This window comes from Mobula birostris, chromosome X (genome assembly GCF_030028105.1).
Source record: "Mobula birostris isolate sMobBir1 chromosome X, sMobBir1.hap1, whole genome shotgun sequence".
Lineage (NCBI taxonomy): Eukaryota > Metazoa > Chordata > Chondrichthyes > Myliobatiformes > Myliobatidae > Mobula > Mobula birostris.
The window spans coordinates 53,882,909-53,907,112 of NC_092402.1; the positions used below are offsets into that span (position 1 = coordinate 53,882,909).

A 24,204-nucleotide genomic window follows, 5' to 3' on the forward strand; every position below is an offset into this window, starting at 1 on the left:
TTACCCTACTTTTATCCCTCACAATTTCGTGCACCTCTATCAAATCTTCCTTCCATTCTCCTATGCTCTAGAAAATAAAGTTCAAACTTATCCAACCTTTCACTATAACTCGGGTCCTCAAGTCCCAGAAACATCCCTGTAAATTTTCTCTGTACTCTTTCAATCTTATTGATATCTTCCCTGTAGATAGGTGACCAGAACTGCACACAATATTCCAAATTTGGCCTCACCAACATCTGAAACAACTTCAACATAACATTGCAACTCAATACGCTGAATTATGAAGGCCAATGTTCTTAAAGCTCTCTTTACGATCCTATCGACCCATGACACCACTTTCACGGGATTATGGATCTGTATACCTAGGTCCCTCTGCTCCACAACTCTCCTCAGTGCCCTGCCTTGGTTTGTTCTCCCAATCTTGAGGTTATCCACAAAATTGCTGATCCAGTTTACATTGTCATCTCTATGAATTATCTGGATGACAAACAACAACAGACCCATCACTGATCCCTGTGGCACCCCACTAGTCACAGGGCTCCAGTCAGAGAGGCAACCATCTACTACCACTCTGTCTTCTCCCACAATGCCAATGTCTGATCCAATTTACTACCTCATCCCTAATGCCAAGCGATTGATTGAATGATTGCACAAAGGAGTCATGGAGAGAGCGATCCCTGTGGAAAGTAGAAAGGGGGAGGGGAAGAGAAGTAAAGATGTGTTTGGTGGTAGGATCCCATTGAAGATGGCAGAAATTGAATAACGTGCTGGATGTGGAGGGTCATGGACTGGTAGGATAAAAGGAATTCTATCCCTGTTAATGCAATGCGAAGACAGAGTGAGGGTGGATGTCCAGAAAATGGAGGAAATGCAGGTGAGGGCAGCATCAACAGTGGAGGAAGGAAAACCCTGTACTTTGAAGGACATCTCTGATGTTCTGGAAGGGAAAGCACCACCATGAGAAAAGGAGACAAAGGAACTGAGAGAAAAGGAATGTCATTTTTACAGAAGACAGGGTGGGAAGAGCCATAGATTTATAAAAGTTGTCAGTAGGCAGTTTGCGTTCAGAGATGGATACAGAGTGATCGAGAAAGGTGTGAGAAGTGAACCAAATGAACTTAAGGGCTAGGTGGAAGTTGGAGGCAAAGTTGATAAAATAGATGAGCTCAGCATGGGTGCATGAAGCAGTCAATGTAATGCAGAAGATGGAATTCATGAACACAGCATGGGACAATATCCACTGCCTTTCCTTTACCAACTTTCCTGGTAACCTCCTCAAAAACTTCCATAAGATTAGTTAGACACAACCTCCCAAGAACAAAGCCATGCTGATTCTGCCATATCAGACCCTGTCTATCGAAATATTTATACATCCAGTCCCACAGAATATCTTCTAACAACGTACCCACTATTGACATCAGGCTCACCGGCTTATAGTTTCCTGCATATTCTTAAGAGTCATTCTTGAACAACGGAACAACATTAGCCTTTATCAGTTGGACATTCAGTATAAAAGTTGTATAAAACTCCAGTTGAGTCATACTTGGGGTATTGTGTGCAGTTCTGATCACCCTATTACAGGAAATAGGACATCACCTGTTCCAACTCCTTCCTTCTGGTAGGCGCTTTAGATCACTGTATGCCAGGACAAATAGGTACAAGAACAATTTCTTTCCGTATGCCATCAGTCTTACGAACACTTGAATTTTAGTCTATTATAAACCAAGTCCACCTGTACATACACAGGTATACCTCATTGTATATAGTTCACGATTATTTGCACTATTGTTTTGTTTGCTTTTTGATTCTGTACAGCGAGAGCTCAGGGAAACCAGCATCAAATTCCCTGTATGTGTCCACATCATTGGCGATAATAAAGGATTCTGATTCTGATTAGGAGTTTGATGCTATTTGGTCTGTTACAAACCTCTGTTGCGGTACAGTGGAGAGTATTTAGACTGGTTGCATCACCACCTGGTGTGGAGGCTCCAATGCCGAGAATCACAAGACACTGCAGAACAGTCCATGAACGCCAACTCACTATTCCTCTTTTGCACTATTTATTTTTTTGTAATTTATAGTATTTTTAGTGTTTTGCACTAAACTGTTGTCATCAAACAACAATTCACCACGTATGTCAGTGATAATAAACTGGATACTGAAGGATTTGGAGAGAGTGCAGAGACATTCACCAGGATGAGATCATATCAGCTTTCAGGACAGGTTGGAGAAACTTGGGTCGTTTTCTCTGCTGTGTCAGAGGCCGAGGGGAGATCTGATAGCGGTTTATAAAATTAGCAGAAGCATAGACAGTGTAGACAGTCATAAACTGTTTCCCAGGATTGAAAAGTCTAATACCAGAGGGTGTACATTGAAGATGAGAGGGGTTAATTTCAGAGGAAATGTGCAGGGCAAGTTTTTATTTTACACAGAGTGATGTGTGCCTGGAATGTGCTGCTGACAGGGGGGATGGTATAGACAGATATGATAGAGGTGTTTATTTGCTCCTCCCTCATCACCAACATATACTCCCTCCCTCTCCATCCCCCACCTCCCACTCATCCTCTGTACTCATTTTCCCACCAACACCTCCATCCACCCCTCCTTCCCTTCCTATACCTCTCTGACAATAATAGGTGTCTTAAGAGGCTGTTAGATAGGCACATGGATGTGCAGGGAGAAGAGGGATATGGACATTGTGGAGGTCAAAGGGATCAGTTTAATTCAGTACAGACACTATGGTCCCTCCACCCCCTCTCATGCACTCACTCTCTGTATCTTGTTCCCCATACCAGGACGATCTTCCCCTCCATGCATCTGTGCCTTACCTGAGTGTGGAAGTTGTGTAAGTCTTCGTCAGACTGTGTGCCGGTGACCAACTCGTTGTTGAGCTCATACAGAGTGACACCACAGGTAGGTGGAGGGAAGAGGGCAAGGGAGATCATCCTGCGAACGGCCGTCCAAGTGTGGGAAGCTAAAGTGAGTGGAAAAGCAGGGAACTGATGGAACTTCCCAACCTCCCTCCTCTGCTCTCCACCTCCCACAACACCCTCCCCTCCCTGTATTCCCCTACGAGCTTCCCCTCCATGCACTCCCCCCTCCCCACCCAAAAACCCTCCCTCTACTCCCCCCTCCCCTCCCTCTGCTCTCCCCTCCCCACCCATCTTCCCCTCCCTCTGTTCTCCCCCTCCCCACCCACCTTCCCCTCCCTCTGCTCTCCCCCTCCCCACCCACCTTCCCCTCCCTCTGCTCTCCCCCTCCCCACCCCTCCCAACTATCCTCCCTTTCTCTACTCACTATCCTTCCCTCCTCACTTTCTCTCCATACATAACTCCAGCTATCCATCGCTCACTCCACCTCCATCTTTGTCTGATCTCATTATCCCTCCCTCACTGCAGCTCACTCCTTCCTTCCCTCATTCTTCACACAAAGTCCTACCCCAGCCCAGCGTCCTTTCTTCTCTCTCTCACTGTACTTCCTGCCCACCCTTGCTTTCAACCACCACCTGTCTCCATCGCTTCCACACCTCTTCAACTTATGATTTCCCCATCCATTCTCTCCACTCCTATAATTTCATCCCTTCACACCACACGCATCTTCACTTCCTCCTTCTCGACACCAGCCATCTTCCCCTTTCCTCCTCCACCGTCTCTCTCTCTCCCCCACTTCCCATTTGCCCTTCCCCTCACCTTTCCTTTTTTCTGACCAGTTTCTTTTTCTTTTCTTTCCTCCACACCTCCGTTCCCGCTTCAGGCCTCAAACATCCGTCACCCTCTGCTTCAAAGACAAACCTCCGGCAGCGCAAATATCCAATCAGCAGGTTAATTCGTCAGCAGCCAGCCAATCACGGACACGTCTGCTCCTACGTTCCCCAACGATCCAACAAATGCCCAAGCGGTCTTGGCAACACACAGCCAAAAGACAGGAAAATTACATCCAATCAAAATGAGCAAAATAAAGGACTACGTTGCGTCAGGGACTCAACGAATCAAAATTCAGCAAAGAAGTGAAGGGACCAGTTGGGAACAACTTACGGACGGGTAGTCCAATCAGCGGAGGGAAACTGCTTGACTGGCAGGTCAGCACAGATCGGGCGGAAAACGACAGATCATCGTCACGAGACGTATGGTGCCGGCTGTTAGTCAACGTCCTCTCGTCATTGACCAATTTCTCTGCGTTTGGGTACCCGGAGCTTCCTCAGTTCGACAAAAACCTCCCGTGATTTACGTGTCTCTGAGTAACTGTACGCCGAGCTCCCTCAGTTTGTCAATTCTCTCCCGTCATTTACCGGTCTCTCCCCCAAATTACCTCAGTTTTACTCCAATCCCCTGACATTTACCAGTCTCTCTGTGTGGATCTCTGCCCCAAATTACCTCAGTTTTACTCCAATCCCTTGACAATTACCGGTCTCTCTGTGTGGATCTCTACCCCAAGTTACCTCAGTTTTACTCCAATCCCCTGACAATTACCGGTCTCTCTCTGTACATGTCCCCTGATTTCCCTCAATTTTACTCCAATCCCCTGACATTTACCAGTCGCTGTCTGTACATGCACCTTGAATTCCCTCAATTCTACTCCAATCCCATGGCATTTCCCATTCTCTGTGTACCTGTACCCCAAATTCCCTCAATTCAACTCCATTCCCCTGACATTTACCGGTATCTCGGTGTGGACCTATATGCCGAATTCCCTCAATTCTACTCCAATCCCCGGAGATTTACCAGTCTGTATCTGTACATGTACCCTGAATTCCCTCGATTCTACTCCAATCCTCTGGCATTTACCATTCTCTGTGTACCTGTACCCCAAATTCCCTCAATTCTACTCCAATCCCCTGACATTCACCGGTCTGTCTGCGTACCTGTACCCCAAATTCCCTTGATTCTACTCCAGTCCCCTGAGATTTACCGGTATCTCGGTGTGGACCTATATGCCGAATTCCCTCAATTCTACTCCAATCCCCTGATATTTTCCGATCACTCTGTGTACCTGTACCCCGAATTCCCTCAATTCTACTCCAATCCCCGGAGATTTACCAGTCTGTATCTGTACATGTACCCTGAATTCCCTCGATTCTACTCCAATCCTCTGGCATTTCCCATTCTCTGTGTACATGTACCCCGAATTCCCTCAATTCTACTCCAATCCCCTGACATTTTCCGATCTCTCTGTGCACCTGTACCCCAAATTCCCTTGATTTTGCTCCAATCCCCTGACATTCACCGGTCTCTCTATGTACCTGTACCCCGGATTCCCTCAATTCTACTCCAATCCACTGAGATTTACCAGACCGTATCTGTACATGTACGCTGAATTCCCTCGATTCTACTCCAATCCTCTGGCATTTACCATTATCCGTATACCTGTGCCCCAAATTCCCTCAATTCTACTCCAATCCCCTGACATTCACCGGTCTCTCTGTGTACCTGTACCCCAAATTCCCTCAATTCAACTCCAATCCCCTGAGATTTACCAGTATCTCGGTGTGGACCTATATGCTGAATTCCCTCAATTCTACTCCAATCCCCGGAGATTTACCAGTCTGTATCTGTACATGTACCCTGAATTCCCTCGATTCTACTCCAGTCCTCTGGCATTTCCCATTCTCTGTGTACCTGTACCCCAAATTCCCTCAATTCTACTCCAATCCCCTGACATTCACCGTTCCGTCTGTGTACCTGTACCCCAAATTCCCTTGATTCTACTCCAGTCCCCTGAGATTTACCGGTATCTCGGTGTGGACCTATATGCCGAATTCCCTCAATTCTACTCCAATCCCCTGATATTTTCCGATCACTCTGTGTACCTGTACCCCGAATTCCCTCAATTCTACTCCAATCCCCGGAGATTTACCAGTCTGTATCTGTACATGTACCCTGAATTCCCTCGATTCTACTCCAATCCTCTGGCATTTCCCATTCTCTGTGTACCTGTACCCCGAATTCCCTCAATTCTACTCCAATCCCCTGACATTCACCGGTCTCTCTATGTACCTGTACCCCAAATTCCCTTGATTCTACTCCAATCCCCTGACATTCACCGGTCTTTCTATGTACCTGTACCCCGGATTCCCTCAATTCTACTCCAATCCACTGAGATTTACCAGACCGTATCTGTACATGTATGCTGAATTCCCTCGATTCTACTCCAATCCTCTGGCATTTACCGTTATCCGTATACCTGTGCCCCAAATTCCCTCAATTCTACTCCAATCCCTTGACATTCACCGGTCTCTCTGTGTACCTGTACCCCAAATTCCCTCAATTCAACTCCAATCCCCTGAGATTTACCAGTATCTCGGTGTGGACCTATATGCTGAATTCCCTCAATTCTACTCCAATCCCCGGAGATTTACCAGTCTGTATCTGTACATGTACCCTGAATTCCCTCGATTCTACTCCAATCCTCTGGCATTTCCCATTCTCTGTGTACCTGTACCCCAAATTCCCTCAATTCTACTCCAATCCCCTGACATTCACCGGTCTGTCTGTGTACCTGTACCCCAAATTCCCTTGATTCTACTCCACTCCCCTGAGATTTACCGGTATCTCGGTGTGGACCTGTATGCCGAATTCCCTCAATTCTACTCCAATCCCCTGAGATTTACCGGTATCTCGGTGTGGACCTATATGCCGAATTCCCTCAATTCTACTCCAATCCCCGGAGATTTACCAGTCTGTATCTGTACATGTACCCTGAATTCCCTCAATTCTACTCCAATCCCATGGCATTTCCCATTCTCTGTGTACCTGTACCCCAAATTCCCTCAATTCAACTCCATTCCCCTGACATTTACCGGTATCTCGGTGTGGACCTATATGCCGAATTCCCTCAATTCTACTCCAATCCCCGGAGATTTACCAGTCTGTATCTGTACATGTACCCTGAATTCCCTCGATTCTACTCCAATCCTCTGGCATTTACCATTCTCTGTGTACCTGTACCCCAAATTCCCTCAATTCTACTCCAATCCCCTGACATTCACCGGTCTGTCTGCGTACCTGTACCCCAAATTCCCTTGATTCTACTCCAGTCCCCTGAGATTTACCGGTATCTCGGTGTGGACCTATATGCCGAATTCCCTCAATTCTACTCCAATCCCCTGATATTTTCCGATCACTCTGTGTACCTGTACCCCGAATTCCCTCAATTCTACTCCAATCCCCGGAGATTTACCAGTCTGTATCTGTACATGTACCCTGAATTCCCTCGATTCTACTCCAATCCTCTGGCATTTCCCATTCTCTGTGTACATGTACCCCGAATTCCCTCAATTCTACTCCAATCCCCTGACATTTTCCGATCTCTCTGTGCACCTGTACCCCAAATTCCCTTGATTTTGCTCCAATCCCCTGACATTCACCGGTCTCTCTATGTACCTGTACCCCGGATTCCCTCAATTCTACTCCAATCCACTGAGATTTACCAGACCGTATCTGTACATGTACGCTGAATTCCCTCGATTCTACTCCAATCCTCTGGCATTTACCATTATCCGTATACCTGTGCCCCAAATTCCCTCAATTCTACTCCAATCCCCTGACATTCACCGGTCTCTCTGTGTACCTGTACCCCAAATTCCCTCAATTCAACTCCAATCCCCTGAGATTTACCAGTATCTCGGTGTGGACCTATATGCTGAATTCCCTCAATTCTACTCCAATCCCCGGAGATTTACCAGTCTGTATCTGTACATGTACCCTGAATTCCCTCGATTCTACTCCAATCCTCTGGCATTTCCCATTCTCTGTGTACCTGTACCCCGAATTCCCTCAATTCTACTCCAATCCCCTGACATTCACCGGTCTCTCTATGTACCTGTACCCCGGATTCCCTCAATTCTACTCCAATCCACTGAGATTTACCAGACCGTATCTGTACATGTATGCTGAATTCCCTCGATTCTACTCCAATCCTCTGGCATTTACCGTTATCCGTATACCTGTGCCCCAAATTCCCTCAATTCTACTCCAATCCCCTGACATTCACCGGTCTCTCTGTGTACCTGTACCCCAAATTCCCTCAATTCAACTCCAATCCCCTGAGATTTACCAGTATCTCGGTGTGGACCTATATGCTGAATTCCCTCAATTCTACTCCAATCCCCGGAGATTTACCAGTCTGTATCTGTACATGTACCCTGAATTCCCTCGATTCTACTCCAATCCTCTGGCATTTCCCATTCTCTGTGTACCTGTACCCCAAATTCCCTCAATTCTACTCCAATCCCCTGACATTCACCGGTCTGTCTGTGTACCTGTACCCCAAATTCCCTTGATTCTACTCCACTCCCCTGAGATTTACCGGTATCTCGGTGTGGACCTGTATGCCGAATTCCCTCAATTCTACTCCAATCCCCTGAGATTTACCGGTATCTCGGTGTGGACCTATATGCCGAATTCCCTCAATTCTAATCCAATCCCCGGAGATTTCCCAGACTGTATCTGTACATGTACCCTGAATTCCCTCGATTCTACTCCAGTCCTCTGGCATTTCCCATTCTCTGTGTACCTGTACCCCAAATTCCCTCAATTCTACTCCAATCCCCTGACATTCACCGTTCCGTCTGTGTACCTGTACCCCAAATTCCCTTGATTCTACTCCAGTCCCCTGAGATTTACCGGTATCTCGGTGTGGACCTATATGCCGAATTCCCTCAATTCTACTCCAATCCCCTGATATTTTCCCATCACTCTGTGTACCTGTACCCCGAATTCCCTCAATTCTACTCCAATCCCCAGAGATTTACCAGTCTGTATCTGTACATGTACCCTGAATTCCCTCGATTCTACTCCAATCCTCTGGCATTTCCCATTCTCTGTGTACCTGTACCCCGAATTCCCTCAATTCTACTCCAATCCCCGGAGATTTACCGGTATCTCGGAGTGGACCTATATGCCGAATTCCCTCAATTCTACTCCAATCCCCGGAGATTTACCAGTCTGTATCTGTACCTGTACCCCGAATTCCCTCAATTCTACTCCAATCCCCTGACATTCACCGGTCCGTCTGTGTACCTGTACCCCAAAGTCCCTTGATTCTACTCCACTCCCCTGAGATTTACCGGTATCTCGGTGTGGACCTATATGCCGAATTCCCTCAATTCTACTCCAATCCCCTGATATTTTCCGATCACTCTGTGTACCTGTACCCCGAATTCCCTCAATTCTACTCCAATCCCCGGAGATTTACCAGTCTGTATCTGTACCTGTACCCCGAATTCCCTCGATTCTACTCCAATCCTCTGACATTCACCGGTCTCTTTGTGTACCTGTGCCCCAAATTCCCTCAATTCAACTCCAATCCCCTGAGATTTACCGGTATCTCGGTGTGGACCTATATGCCGAATTCCCTCAATTCTACTCCAATCCCCGGAGATTTACCAGTCTGTATCTGTACATGTACCCTGAATTCCCTCGATTCTACTCCAATCCTCTGGCATTTACCGTTCTCTGTGTACCTGTACCCTGAATTCCCTTAATTCTACTCCAATCCCCTGACATTTTCCGATCTCTCTGTGCACCTGTACCCCAAATTTCCTTGATTCTACTCCAATCCCCTGACATTCACCGGTCTCTCTATGTACCTGTACCCCGGATTCCCTCAATTCTACTCCAATCCCCTGAGATTTACCAGACCGTATCTGTACATGTACGCTGAATTCCCTCGATTCTACTCCAATCCCCTGACATTTTCCGATCTCTCTGTGCACCTGTACCCCAAATTCCCTTGATTCTACTCCAATCCCCTGACATTCACCGGTCTCTCTATGTACCTGTACCCCGGATTCCCTCAATTCTACTCCAATCCCCTGAGATTTACCAGACCGTATCTGTACATGTACGCTGAATTCCCTCGATTCTACTCCAATCCTCTGGCATTTACCGTTATCCGTATACCTGTGCCCCAAATTCCCTCAATTCTACTCCAATCCCCTGACATTCACCGGTCTCTCTGTGTACCTGTACCCCAAATTCCCTCAATTCAACTCCAATCCCCTGAGATTTACCAGTATCTCGGTGTGGACCTATATGCTGAATTCCCTCAATTCTAATCCAATCCCCGGAGATTTACCAGTCTGTATCTGTACATGTACCCTGAATTCCCTCGATTCTACTGCAATCCTCTGGCATTTCCCATTCTCTGTGTACCTGTACCCCAAATTCCCTCAATTCTACTCCAATCCCCTGACATTCACCGGTCTGTCTGTGTACCTGTACCCCAAATTCCCTTGATTCTACTCCAGTCCCCTGAGATTTACCCGTATCTCGGTGTGGACCAATATGCCGAATTCCCTCAATTCTACTCCAATCCCCTGATATTTTCCGATCACTCTGTGTACCTGTACCCCGAATTCCCTCAATTCTACTCCAATCCCCGGAGATTTACCAGTCTGTATCTGTACATGTACCCTGAATTCCCTCGATTCTACTCCAATCCTTTGGCATTTACCGTTCTCTGTGTACCTGTACCCCGAATTCCCTCAATTCTACTCCAATCCCCTGACATTTTCCGATCTCTCTGTGCACCTGTACCCCAAATTCCCTTGATTCTACTCCAATCCCCTGACATTCACCGGTCTCTCTATGTACCTGTACCCCGGATTCCCTCAATTCTACTCCAATCCCCTGACATTCACCGGTCTCTCTATGTACCTGTACCCCGGATTCCATCAATTCTACTCCAATCCCCCGAGATTTACCAGACCGTATCTGTACATGTACGCTGAATTCCCTCGATTCTACTCCAATCCTCTGGCATTTCCCATTCTCTGTGTACCTGTGCCCCAAATTCCCTCAATTCTACTCCGATCCCCTGACATTCACCGGTCTCTCTGTGTACCTGTACCCCAAATTCCCTCAATTCAACTCCAATCCCCTGAGATTTACCGGTATCTCGGTGTGGACCTATATGCCGAATTCCCTCAATTCTACTCCAATCCTCGGAGATTTACCAGTCTGTATCTGTACATGTACCCTGAATTCCCTCGATTCTACTCCAGTCCTCTGGCATTTCCCATTCTCTGTGTACCTGTACCCCAAATTCCCTCAATTCTACTCCAATCCCCTGACATTCACCGGTCTGTCTGTGTACCTGTACCCCAAATTCCCTTGATTCTACTCCAGTCCCCTGAGATTTACCGGTATCTCGGTGTGGACCTATATGCCGAATTCCCTCAATTCTACTCCAATCCCCTGATATTTTCCCATCACTCTGTGTACCTGTACCCCGAATTCCCTCAATTCTACTCCAATCCCCGGAGATTTACCAGTCTGTATCTGTACATGTACCCCGAATTCCCTCAATTCTACTCCAATCCCCTGACATTTTCCGATCTCTCTGTGCACCTGTACCCCAAATTCCCTTGATTCTACTCCAATCCCCTGACATTCACCGGTCTCTCTATGTACCTGTACCCCGGATTCCCTCAATTCTACTCCAATCCCCTGAGATTTACCAGACCGTATCTGTACATGTACGCTGAATTCCCTCGATTCTACTCCAATCCTCTGGCATTTACCGTTATCCGTATACCTGTGCCCCAAATTCCCTCAATTCTACTCCACTCCCCTGACATTTACCCGTCACTCTTTGTGGACCTATATGCAGAATTCCCTCAATTCTACTCCAGACCCCTGACATTTACCGTTCTCTGTGTAGCTGTATCCTGAAATCCTTCAAACCTACTCCAATCCCCTGACATTTACAGGTCACTCTGCGTGGAACTCTACCCCGAATTGTCTCAGTTTTACTCCAATCCCTTGACAATTACCGGTCTCTCTCTGTACATGTCCCCTGATTTCCCTCAATTTTACTCCAATCCCCTGACATTTACCAGTCGCTGTCTGCACATGCACCTTGAATTCCCTCAATTCTACACCAATCCCATGGCATTTCCCATTCTCTGTGTACCTGTACCCCAAATTCCCTCAATTCAAATCCATTCCCCTGACATTTACCGGTATCTCGGTGTGGACCTGTACCCCAAATTCCCTCAATTCAACTCCAATCCCCTGAGATTTACCGGTCTCTCTGTGTACCTGTACCCCAAATTCCCTCAATTCAACTCCAATCCCCTGAGATTTACCGGTATCTCGGTGTGGACCTATATGCCGAATTCCCTCAATTCTACTCCAATCCTCGGAGATTTACCAGTCTGTATCTGTACATGTACCCTGAATTCCCTCGATTCTACTGCAATCCTCTGGCATTTCCCATTCTCTGTGTACCTGTACCCCAAATTCCCTCAATTCTACTCCAATCCCCTGACATTCACCGGTCTGTCCGTGTACCTGTACCCCAAATTCCCTTGATTCTACTCCACTCCCCTGAGATTTACCGGTATCTCGGTGTGGACCTATATGCCGAATTCCCTCAATTCTAATCCAATCCCCGGAGATTTACCAGTCTGTATCTGTACATGTACCCTGAATTCCCTCGATTCTACTCCAATCCTCTGGCATTTACCGTTCTCTGTGTACCTGTACCCTGAATTCCCTCAATTCTACTCCAATCCCCTGACATTCACCGGTCTCTCTATGTACCTGTACCCCGGATTCCCTCAATTCTACTCCAATCCCCTGAGATTTACCAGTATCTCGGTGTGGACCTATATGCTGAATTCCCTCAATTCTAATCCAATCCCCGGAGATTTACCAGTCTGTATCTGTACATGTACCCTGAATTCCCTCGATTCTACTGCAATCCTCTGGCATTTACCGTTATCCGTATACCTGTGCCCCAAATTCCCTCAATTCTACTCCAATCCCCTGACATTCACCGGTCTGTCTGTGTACCTGTACCCCAAATTCCCTTGATTCTACTCCAGTCCCCTGAGATTTACCGGTATCTCGGTGTGGACCTATATGCCGAATTCCCTCAATTCTACTCCAATCCCCTGATATTTTCCGATCACTCTGTGTACCTGTACCCCGAATTCCCTCAATTCTACTCCAATCCCCTGACATTTTCCGATCTCTCTGTGCACCTGTACCCCAAATTCCCTTGATTCTACTCCAATCCCCTGACATTCACCGGTCTCTCTATGTACCTGTACCCCGGATTCCCTCAATTCTACTCCAATCCCCTGACATTCACCGGTCTCTCTATGTACCTGTACCCTGGATTCCTTCAATTCTACTCCAATCCCCCGAGATTTACCAGACCGTATCTGTACATGTACGCTGAATTCCCTCGATTCTACTCCAATCCTCTGGCATTTCCCATTCTCTGTGTACCTGTGCCCCAAATTCCCTCAATACTACTCCGATCCCCTGACATTCACCGGTCTCTCTGTGTACCTGTACCCCAAATTCCCTCAATTCAACTCCAATCCCCTGAGATTTACCGGTATCTCGGTGTGGACCTATATGCCGAATTCCCTAAATTCTACTCCAATCCTCAGAGATTTACCAGTCTGTATCTGTACATGTACCCTGAATTCCCTCGATTCTACTCCAGTCCTCTGGCATTTCCCATTCTCTGTGTACCTGTACCCCAAATTCCCTCAATTCTACTCCAATCCCCTGACATTCACCGGTCTGTCTGTGTACCTGTACCCCAAATTCCCTTGATTCTACTCCAGTCCCCTGAGATTTACCGGTATCTCGGTGTGGACCTATATGCCGAATTCCCTCAATTCTACTCCAATCCCCTGAGATTTACCGGTATCTCGGTGTGGACCTATATGCCGAATTCCCTCAATTCTACTCCAATCCCCGGAGATTTACCAGTCTGTATCTGTACATGTACCCTGAATTCCCTCGATTCTACTCCAATCCTCTGGCATTTACCGTTCTCTGTGTACCTGTACCCTGAATTCCCTCAATTCTACTCCAATCCCCTGACATTTTCCGATCTCTCTGTGCACCTGTACCCCAAATTCCCTTGATTCTACTCCAATCCCCTGACATTCACCGGTCTCTCTATGTACCTGTACCCCGGATTCCCTCAATTCTACTCCAATCCCCTGAGATTTACCAGACCGTATCTGTACATGTACGCTGAATTCCCTCGATTCTATCCAATCCCCTGACATTTTCCGATCTCTCTGTGCACCTGTACCCCAAATTCCCTTGATTCTACTCCAATCCCCTGACATTCACCGGTCTCTCTATGTACCTGTACCCCGGATTCCCTCAATTCTACTCCAATCCCCTGACATTCACCGGTCTCTCTATGTACCTGTACCCCGGATTCCCTCAATTCTACTCCAATCCACTGAGATTTACCAGACCGTATCTGTACATGTATGCTGAATTCCCTCGATTCTACTCCAATCCTCTGGCATTTACCGTTATCCGTATACCTGTGCCCCAAATTCCCTCAATTCTACTCCAATCCCCTGACATTCACCGGTCTCTCTGTGTACCTGTACCCCAAATTCCCTCAATTCAACTCCAATCCCCTGAGATTTACCAGTATCTCGGTGTGGACCTATATGCTGAATTCCCTCAATTCTACTCCAATCCCCGGAGATTTACCAGTCTGTATCTGTACATGTACCCTGAATTCCCTCGATTCTACTCCAATCCTCTGGCATTTCCCATTCTCTGTGTACCTGTACCCCAAATTCCCTCAATTCTACTCCAATCCCCTGACATTCACCGGTCTGTCTGTGTACCTGTACCCCAAATTCCCTTGATTCTACTCCACTCCCCTGAGATTTACCGGTATCTCGGTGTGGACCTGTATGCCGAATTCCCTCAATTCTACTCCAATCCCCTGAGATTTACCGGTATCTCGGTGTGGACCTATATGCCGAATTCCCTCAATTCTAATCCAATCCCCGGAGATTTCCCAGACTGTATCTGTACATGTACCCTGAATTCCCTCGATTCTACTCCAGTCCTCTGGCATTTCCCATTCTCTGTGTACCTGTACCCCAAATTCCCTCAATTCTACTCCAATCCCCTGACATTCACCGTTCCGTCTGTGTACCTGTACCCCAAATTCCCTTGATTCTACTCCAGTCCCCTGAGATTTACCGGTATCTCGGTGTGGACCTATATGCCGAATTCCCTCAATTCTACTCCAATCCCCTGATATTTTCCCATCACTCTGTGTACCTGTACCCCGAATTCCCTCAATTCTACTCCAATCCCCAGAGATTTACCAGTCTGTATCTGTACATGTACCCTGAATTCCCTCGATTCTACTCCAATCCTCTGGCATTTCCCATTCTCTGTGTACCTGTACCCCGAATTCCCTCAATTCTACTCCAATCCCCGGAGATTTACCGGTATCTCGGAGTGGACCTATATGCCGAATTCCCTCAATTCTACTCCAATCCCCGGAGATTTACCAGTCTGTATCTGTACCTGTACCCCGAATTCCCTCAATTCTACTCCAATCCCCTGACATTCACCGGTCCGTCTGTGTACCTGTACCCCAAAGTCCCTTGATTCTACTCCACTCCCCTGAGATTTACCGGTATCTCGGTGTGGACCTATATGCCGAATTCCCTCAATTCTACTCCAATCCCCTGATATTTTCCGATCACTCTGTGTACCTGTACCCCGAATTCCCTCAATTCTACTCCAATCCCCGGAGATTTACCAGTCTGTATCTGTACCTGTACCCCGAATTCCCTCGATTCTACTCCAATCCTCTGACATTCACCGGTCTCTTTGTGTACCTGTGCCCCAAATTCCCTCAATTCAACTCCAATCCCCTGAGATTTACCGGTATCTCGGTGTGGACCTATATGCCGAATTCCCTCAATTCTACTCCAATCCCCGGAGATTTACCAGTCTGTATCTGTACATGTACCCTGAATTCCCTCGATTCTACTCCAATCCTCTGGCATTTACCGTTCTCTGTGTACCTGTACCCTGAATTCCCTTAATTCTACTCCAATCCCCTGACATTTTCCGATCTCTCTGTGCACCTGTACCCCAAATTTCCTTGATTCTACTCCAATCCCCTGACATTCACCGGTCTCTCTATGTACCTGTACCCCGGATTCCCTCAATTCTACTCCAATCCCCTGAGATTTACCAGACCGTATCTGTACATGTACGCTGAATTCCCTCGATTCTACTCCAATCCCCTGACATTTTCCGATCTCTCTGTGCACCTGTACCCCAAATTCCCTTGATTCTACTCCAATCCCCTGACATTCACCGGTCTCTCTATGTACCTGTACCCCGGATTCCCTCAATTCTACTCCAATCCCCTGAGATTTACCAGACCGTATCTGTACATGTACGCTGAATTCCCTCGATTCTACTCCAATCCTCTGGCATTTACCGTTATCCGTATACCTGTGCCCCAAATTCCCTCAATTCTACTCCAATCCCCTGACATTCACCGGTCTCTCTGTGTACCTGTACCCCAAATTCCCTCAATTCAACTCCAATCCCCTGAGATTTACCAGTATCTCGGTGTGGACCTATATGCTGAATTCCCTCAATTCTAATCCAATCCCCGGAGATTTACCAGTCTGTATCTGTACATGTACCCTGAATTCCCTCGATTCTACTGCAATCCTCTGGCATTTCCCATTCTCTGTGTACCTGTACCCCAAATTCCCTCAATTCTACTCCAATCCCCTGACATTCACCGGTCTGTCTGTGTACCTGTACCCCAAATTCCCTTGATTCTACTCCAGTCCCCTGAGATTTACCCGTATCTCGGTGTGGACCAATATGCCGAATTCCCTCAATTCTACTCCAATCCCCTGATATTTTCCGATCACTCTGTGTACCTGTACCCCGAATTCCCTCAATTCTACTCCAATCCCCGGAGATTTACCAGTCTGTATCTGTACATGTACCCTGAATTCCCTCGATTCTACTCCAATCCTTTGGCATTTACCGTTCTCTGTGTACCTGTACCCCGAATTCCCTCAATTCTACTCCAATCCCCTGACATTTTCCGATCTCTCTGTGCACCTGTACCCCAAATTCCCTTGATTCTACTCCAATCCCCTGACATTCACCGGTCTCTCTATGTACCTGTACCCCGGATTCCCTCAATTCTACTCCAATCCCCTGACATTCACCGGTCTCTCTATGTACCTGTACCCCGGATTCCATCAATTCTACTCCAATCCCCCGAGATTTACCAGACCGTATCTGTACATGTACGCTGAATTCCCTCGATTCTACTCCAATCCTCTGGCATTTCCCATTCTCTGTGTACCTGTGCCCCAAATTCCCTCAATTCTACTCCGATCCCCTGACATTCACCGGTCTCTCTGTGTACCTGTACCCCAAATTCCCTCAATTCAACTCCAATCCCCTGAGATTTACCGGTATCTCGGTGTGGACCTATATGCCGAATTCCCTCAATTCTACTCCAATCCTCGGAGATTTACCAGTCTGTATCTGTACATGTACCCTGAATTCCCTCGATTCTACTCCAGTCCTCTGGCATTTCCCATTCTCTGTGTACCTGTACCCCAAATTCCCTCAATTCTACTCCAATCCCCTGACATTCACCGGTCTGTCTGTGTACCTGTACCCCAAATTCCCTTGATTCTACTCCAGTCCCCTGAGATTTACCGGTATCTCGGTGTGGACCTATATGCCGAATTCCCTCAATTCTACTCCAATCCCCTGATATTTTCCCATCACTCTGTGTACCTGTACCCCGAATTCCCTCAATTCTACTCCAATCCCCGGAGATTTACCAGTCTGTATCTGTACATGTACCCCGAATTCCCTCAATTCTACTCCAATCCCCTGACATTTTCCGATCTCTCTGTGCACCTGTACCCCAAATTCCCTTGATTCTACTCCAATCCCCTGACATTCACCGGTCTCTCTATGTACCTGTACCCCGGATTCCCTCAATTCTACTCCAATCCCCTGAGATTTACCAGACCGTATCTGTACATGTACGCTGAATTCCCTCGATTCTACTCCAATCCTCTGGCATTTACCGTTATCCGTATACCTGTGCCCCAAATTCCCTCAATTCTACTCCACTCCCCTGACATTTACCCGTCACTCTTTGTGGACCTATATGCAGAATTCCCTCAATTCTACTCCAGACCCCTGACATTTACCGTTCTCTGTGTAGCTGTATCCTGAAATCCTTCAAACCTACTCCAATCCCCTGACATTTACAGGTCACTCTGCGTGGAACTCTACCCCGAATTGTCTCAGTTTTACTCCAATCCCTTGACAATTACCGGTCTCTCTCTGTACATGTCCCCTGATTTCCCTCAATTTTACTCCAATCCCCTGACATTTACCAGTCGCTGTCTGCACATGCACCTTGAATTCCCTCAATTCTACACCAATCCCATGGCATTTCCCATTCTCTGTGTACCTGTACCCCAAATTCCCTCAATTCAAATCCATTCCCCTGACATTTACCGGTATCTCGGTGTGGACCTGTACCCCAAATTCCCTCAATTCAACTCCAATCCCCTGAGATTTACCGGTCTCTCTGTGTACCTGTACCCCAAATTCCCTCAATTCAACTCCAATCCCCTGAGATTTACCGGTATCTCGGTGTGGACCTATATGCCGAATTCCCTCAATTCTACTCCAATCCTCGGAGATTTACCAGTCTGTATCTGTACATGTACCCTGAATTCCCTCGATTCTACTGCAATCCTCTGGCATTTCCCATTCTCTGTGTACCTGTACCCCAAATTCCCTCAATTCTACTCCAATCCCCTGACATTCACCGGTCTGTCCGTGTACCTGTACCCCAAATTCCCTTGATTCTACTCCACTCCCCTGAGATTTACCGGTATCTCGGTGTGGACCTATATGCCGAATTCCCTCAATTCTAATCCAATCCCCGGAGATTTACCAGTCTGTATCTGTACATGTACCCTGAATTCCCTCGATTCTACTCCAATCCTCTGGCATTTACCGTTCTCTGTGTACCTGTACCCTGAATTCCCTCAATTCTACTCCAATCCCCTGACATTCACCGGTCTCTCTATGTACCTGTACCCCGGATTCCCTCAATTCTACTCCAATCCCCTGAGATTTACCAGTATCTCGGTGTGGACCTATATGCTGAATTCCCTCAATTCTAATCCAATCCCCGGAGATTTACCAGTCTGTATCTGTACATGTACCCTGAATTCCCTCGATTCTACTGCAATCCTCTGGCATTTACCGTTATCCGTATACCTGTGCCCCAAATTCCCTCAATTCTACTCCAATCCCCTGACATTCACCGGTCTGTCTGTGTACCTGTACCCCAAATTCCCTTGATTCTACTCCAGTCCCCTGAGATTTACCGGTATCTCGGTGTGGACCTATATGCCGAATTCCCTCAATTCTACTCCAATCCCCTGATATTTTCCGATCACTCTGTGTACCTGTACCCCGAATTCCCTCAATTCTACTCCAATCCCCTGACATTTTCCGATCTCTCTGTGCACCTGTACCCCAAATTCCCTTGATTCTACTCCAATCCCCTGACATTCACCGGTCTCTCTATGTACCTGTACCCCGGATTCCCTCAATTCTACTCCAATCCCCTGACATTCACCGGTCTCTCTATGTACCTGTACCCTGGATTCCTTCAATTCTACTCCAATCCCCCGAGATTTACCAGACCGTATCTGTACATGTACGCTGAATTCCCTCGATTCTACTCCAATCCTCTGGCATTTCCCATTCTCTGTGTACCTGTGCCCCAAATTCCCTCAATACTACTCCGATCCCCTGACATTCACCGGTCTCTCTGTGTACCTGTACCCCAAATTCCCTCAATTCAACTCCAATCCCCTGAGATTTACCGGTATCTCGGTGTGGACCTATATGCCGAATTCCCTAAATTCTACTCCAATCCTCAGAGATTTACCAGTCTGTATCTGTACATGTACCCTGAATTCCCTCGATTCTACTCCAGTCCTCTGGCATTTCCCATTCTCTGTGTACCTGTACCCCAAATTCCCTCAATTCTACTCCAATCCCCTGACATTCACCGGTCTGTCTGTGTACCTGTACCCCAAATTCCCTTGATTCTACTCCAGTCCCCTGAGATTTACCGGTATCTCGGTGTGGACCTATATGCCGAATTCCCTCAATTCTACTCCAATCCCCTGAGATTTACCGGTATCTCGGTGTGGACCTATATGCCGAATTCCCTCAATTCTACTCCAATCCCCGGAGATTTACCAGTCTGTATCTGTACATGTACCCTGAATTCCCTCGATTCTACTCCAATCCTCTGGCATTTACCGTTCTCTGTGTACCTGTACCCTGAATTCCCTCAATTCTACTCCAATCCCCTGACATTTTCCGATCTCTCTGTGCACCTGTACCCCAAATTCCCTTGATTCTACTCCAATCCCCTGACATTCACCGGTCTCTCTATGTACCTGTACCCCGGATTCCCTCAATTCTACTCCAATCCCCTGAGATTTACCAGACCGTATCTGTACATGTACGCTGAATTCCCTCGATTCTATCCAATCCCCTGACATTTTCCGATCTCTCTGTGCACCTGTACCCCAAATTCCCTTGATTCTACTCCAATCCCCTGACATTCACCGGTCTCTCTATGTACCTGTACCCCGGATTCCCTCAATTCTACTCCAATCCCCTGAGATTTACCAGACCGTATCTGTACATGTACGCTGAATTCCCTCGATTCTACTCCAATCCTCTGGCATTTACCGTTATCCGTATACCTGTGCCCCAAATTCCCTCAATTCTACTCCAATCCCCTGACATTCACCGGTCTCTCTGTGTACCTGTACCCCAAATTCCCTCAATTCAACTCCAATCCCCTGAGATTTACCAGTATCTCGGTGTGGACCTATATGCTGAATTCCCTCAATTCTACTCCAATCCCCGGAGATTTACCAGTCTGTATCTGTACATGTACCCTGAATTCCCTCGATTCTACTGCAATCCTCTGGCATTTCCCATTCTCTGTGTACCTGTACCCCAAATTCCCTCAATTCTACTCCAATCCCCTGACATTCACCGGTCTGTCTGTGTACCTGTACCCCAAATTCCCTTGATTCTACTCCAGTCCCCTGAGATTTACCGGTATCTCGGTGTGGACCTATATGCCGAATTCCCTCAATTCTACTCCAATCCCCTGATATTTTCCGATCACTCTGTGTACCTGTACCCCGAATTCCCTCAATTCTACTCCAATCCCCGGAGATTTACCAGTCTGTATCTGTACATGTACCCTGAATTCCCTCGATTCTACTCCAATCCTCTGGCATTTACCGTTCTCTGTGTACCTGTACCCCGAATTCCCTCAATTCTACTCCAATCCCCTGACATTTTCCGATCTCTCTGTGCACCTGTACCCCAAATTCCCTTGATTCTACTCCAATCCCCTGACATTCACCGGTCTCTCTATGTACCTGTACCCCGGATTCCCTCAATTCTACTCCAATCCCCTGACATTCACCGGTCTCTCTATGTACCTGTACCCCGGATTCCTTCAATTCTACTCCAATCCCCCGAGATTTACCAGACCGTATCTGTACATGTACGCTGAATTCCCTCGATTCTACTCCAATCCTCTGGCATTTCCCATTCTCTGTGTACCTGTGCCCCAAATTCCCTCAATTCTACTCCGATCCCCTGACATTCACCGGTCTCTCTGTGTACCTGTACCCCAAATTCCCTCAATTCAACTCCAATCCCCTGAGATTTACCGGTATCTCGGTGTGGACCTATATGCCGAATTCCCTCAATTCTACTCCAATCCTCGGAGATTTACCAGTCTGTATCTGTACATGTACCCTGAATTCCCTCGATTCTACTCCAGTCCTCTGGCATTTCCCATTCTCTGTGTACCTGTACCCCAAATTCCCTCAATTCTACTCCAATCCCCTGACATTCACCGGTCTGTCTGTGTACCTGTACCCCAAATTCCCTTGATTCTACTCCAGTCCCCTGAGATTTACCGGTATCTCGGTGTGGACCTATATGCCGAATTCCCTCAATTCTACTCCAATCCCCTGATATTTTCCCATCACTCTGTGTACCTGTACCCCGAATTCCCTCAATTCTACTCCAATCCCCGGAGATTTACCAGTCTGTATCTGTACATGTACCCTGAATTCCCTCGATTCTACTCCAATCCTCTGGCATTTACCGTTCTCTGTGTACCTGTACCCCGAATTCCCTCAATTCTACTCCAATCCCCTGACATTTTCCGATCTCTCTGTGCACCTGTACCCCAAATTCCCTTGATTCTACTCCAATCCCCTGACATTCACCGGTCTCTCTATGTACCTGTACCCCGGATTCCCTCAATTCTACTCCAATCCCCTGAGATTTACCAGACCGTATCTGTACATGTACGCTGAATTCCCTCGATTCTATCCAATCCCCTGACATTTTCCGATCTCTCTGTGCACCTGTACCCCAAATTCCCTTGATTCTACTCCAATCCCCTGACATTCACCGGTCTTTCTATGTACCTGTACCCCGGATTCCCTCAATTCTACTCCAATCCCCTGAGATTTACCAGACCGTATCTGTACATGTACGCTGAATTCCCTCGATTCTACTCCAATCCTCTGGCATTTACCGTTATCCGTATACCTGTGCCCCAAATTCCCTCAATTCTACTCCAATCCCCTGACATTCACCGGTCTCTCTGTGTACCTATACCCCAAATTCCCTCAATTCAACTCCAATCCCCTGAGATTTACCAGTATCCCGGTGTGGACCTATATGCTGAATTCCCTCAATTCTAATCCAATCCCCGGAGATTTACCAGTCTGTATCTGTACATGTACCCTGAATTCCCTCGATTCTACTGCAATCCTCTGGCATTTCCCATTCTCTGTGTACCTGTACCCCAAATTCCCTCAATTCTACTCCAATCCCCTGACATTCACCGGTCTGTCTGCGTACCTGTACCCCAAATTCCCTTGATTCTACTCCAGTCCCCTGAGATTTACCGGTATCTCGGTGTGGACCTATATGCCGAATTCCCTCAATTCTACTCCAATCCCCTGATATTTTCCGATCACTCTGTGTACCTGTACCCCGAATTCCCTCAATTCTACTCCAATCCCCGGAGATTTACCAGTCTGTATCTGTACATGTACCCTGAATTCCCTCGATTCTACTCCAATCCTCTGGCATTTACCGTTCTCTGTGTACCTGTACCCCGAATTCCCTCAATTCTACTCCAATCCCCTGACATTTTCCGATCTCTCTGTGCACCTGTACCCCAAATTCCCTTGATTCTACTCCAATCCCCTGACATTCACCGGTCTCTCTATGTACCTGTACCCCGGATTCCTTCAATTCTACTCCAATCCCCCGAGATTTACCAGACCGTATCTGTACATGTACGCTGAATTCCCTCGATTCTACTCCAATCCTCTGGCATTTCCCATTCTCTGTGTACCTGTGCCCCAAATTCCCTCAATTCTACTCCAAACCCCTGACATTCACCGGTCTCTCTGTGTACCTGTGCCCCAAATTCCCTCAATTCAACTCCAATCCCCTGAGATTTACCCGTATCTCGGTGTGGACCTATATGCCGAATTCCCTCAATTCTACTCCAATCCCCGGAGATTTACCAGTCTGTATCTGTACATGTACCCTGAATTCCCTCGATTCTACTCCAATCCTCTGGCATTTACCGTTCTCTGTGTACCTGTACCCCGAATTCCCTCAATTCTACTCCAATCCCCTGACATTTTCCGATCTCTCTGTGTACCTGTACCCCGTATTCCCTCAATTCTACTCCAATCCCCTGACATTCACCGGTCTCTCTATGTACCTGTACCCCGGATTCCCTCAATTCTACTCCAATCCCCTGAGATTTACCAGACCGTATCTGTACATGTACGCTGAATTCCCTCGATTCTACTCCAATCCTCTGGCATTTACCGTTATCCGTATACCTGTGCCCCAAATTCCCTCAATTCTACTCCACTCCCCTGACATTTACCCGTCACTCTTTGTGGACCTATATGCAGAATTCCCTCAATTCTACTCCAATCCCCTGACATTTACAGGTCACTCTGCGTGGAACTCTACCCCGAATTGTCTCAGTTCTACTCCAATCCCTTGACAATTACCGGTCTCTCTCTGTACATGTCCCCTGATTTCCCTCAATTTTACTCCAATCCCCTGACATTTACCAGTCGCTGTCTGCACATGCACCTTGAATTCCCTCAATTCTACACCAATCCCATGGCATTTCCCATTCTCTGTGTACCTGTACACCAAATTCCCTCAATTCTACTCCAATACCCTGAGATTTACCAGTCTGTATCTGTACATGTACCCT

At 47.2% G+C, this 24,204-nt stretch overlaps 1 protein-coding gene across 4 annotated transcripts in view; it reads right to left on the reverse strand.

Moving 5' to 3' along the window:
- Nucleotides 1-3,914, reverse strand: part of aaas (achalasia, adrenocortical insufficiency, alacrimia) — a 46,079-nt gene extending 42,165 nt beyond the window's left edge. Inside the window, exons 1-2 of one of the 4 annotated variants that reach the window (XM_072248587.1) lie at nucleotides 3,792-3,914; nucleotides 2,829-2,974 (exon numbers count right to left, since the gene is read on the reverse strand). In XM_072248587.1, the coding sequence (XP_072104688.1) occupies nucleotides 2,829-2,945 (117 nt within the window). In that variant the 5' untranslated portion in view covers nucleotides 2,946-2,974; nucleotides 3,792-3,914. The other 3 variants (XM_072248590.1, XM_072248589.1, XM_072248586.1) reach the window with 3 other exon arrangements.
- Between the last annotated feature and the right edge of the window lie 20,290 nt (nucleotides 3,915-24,204).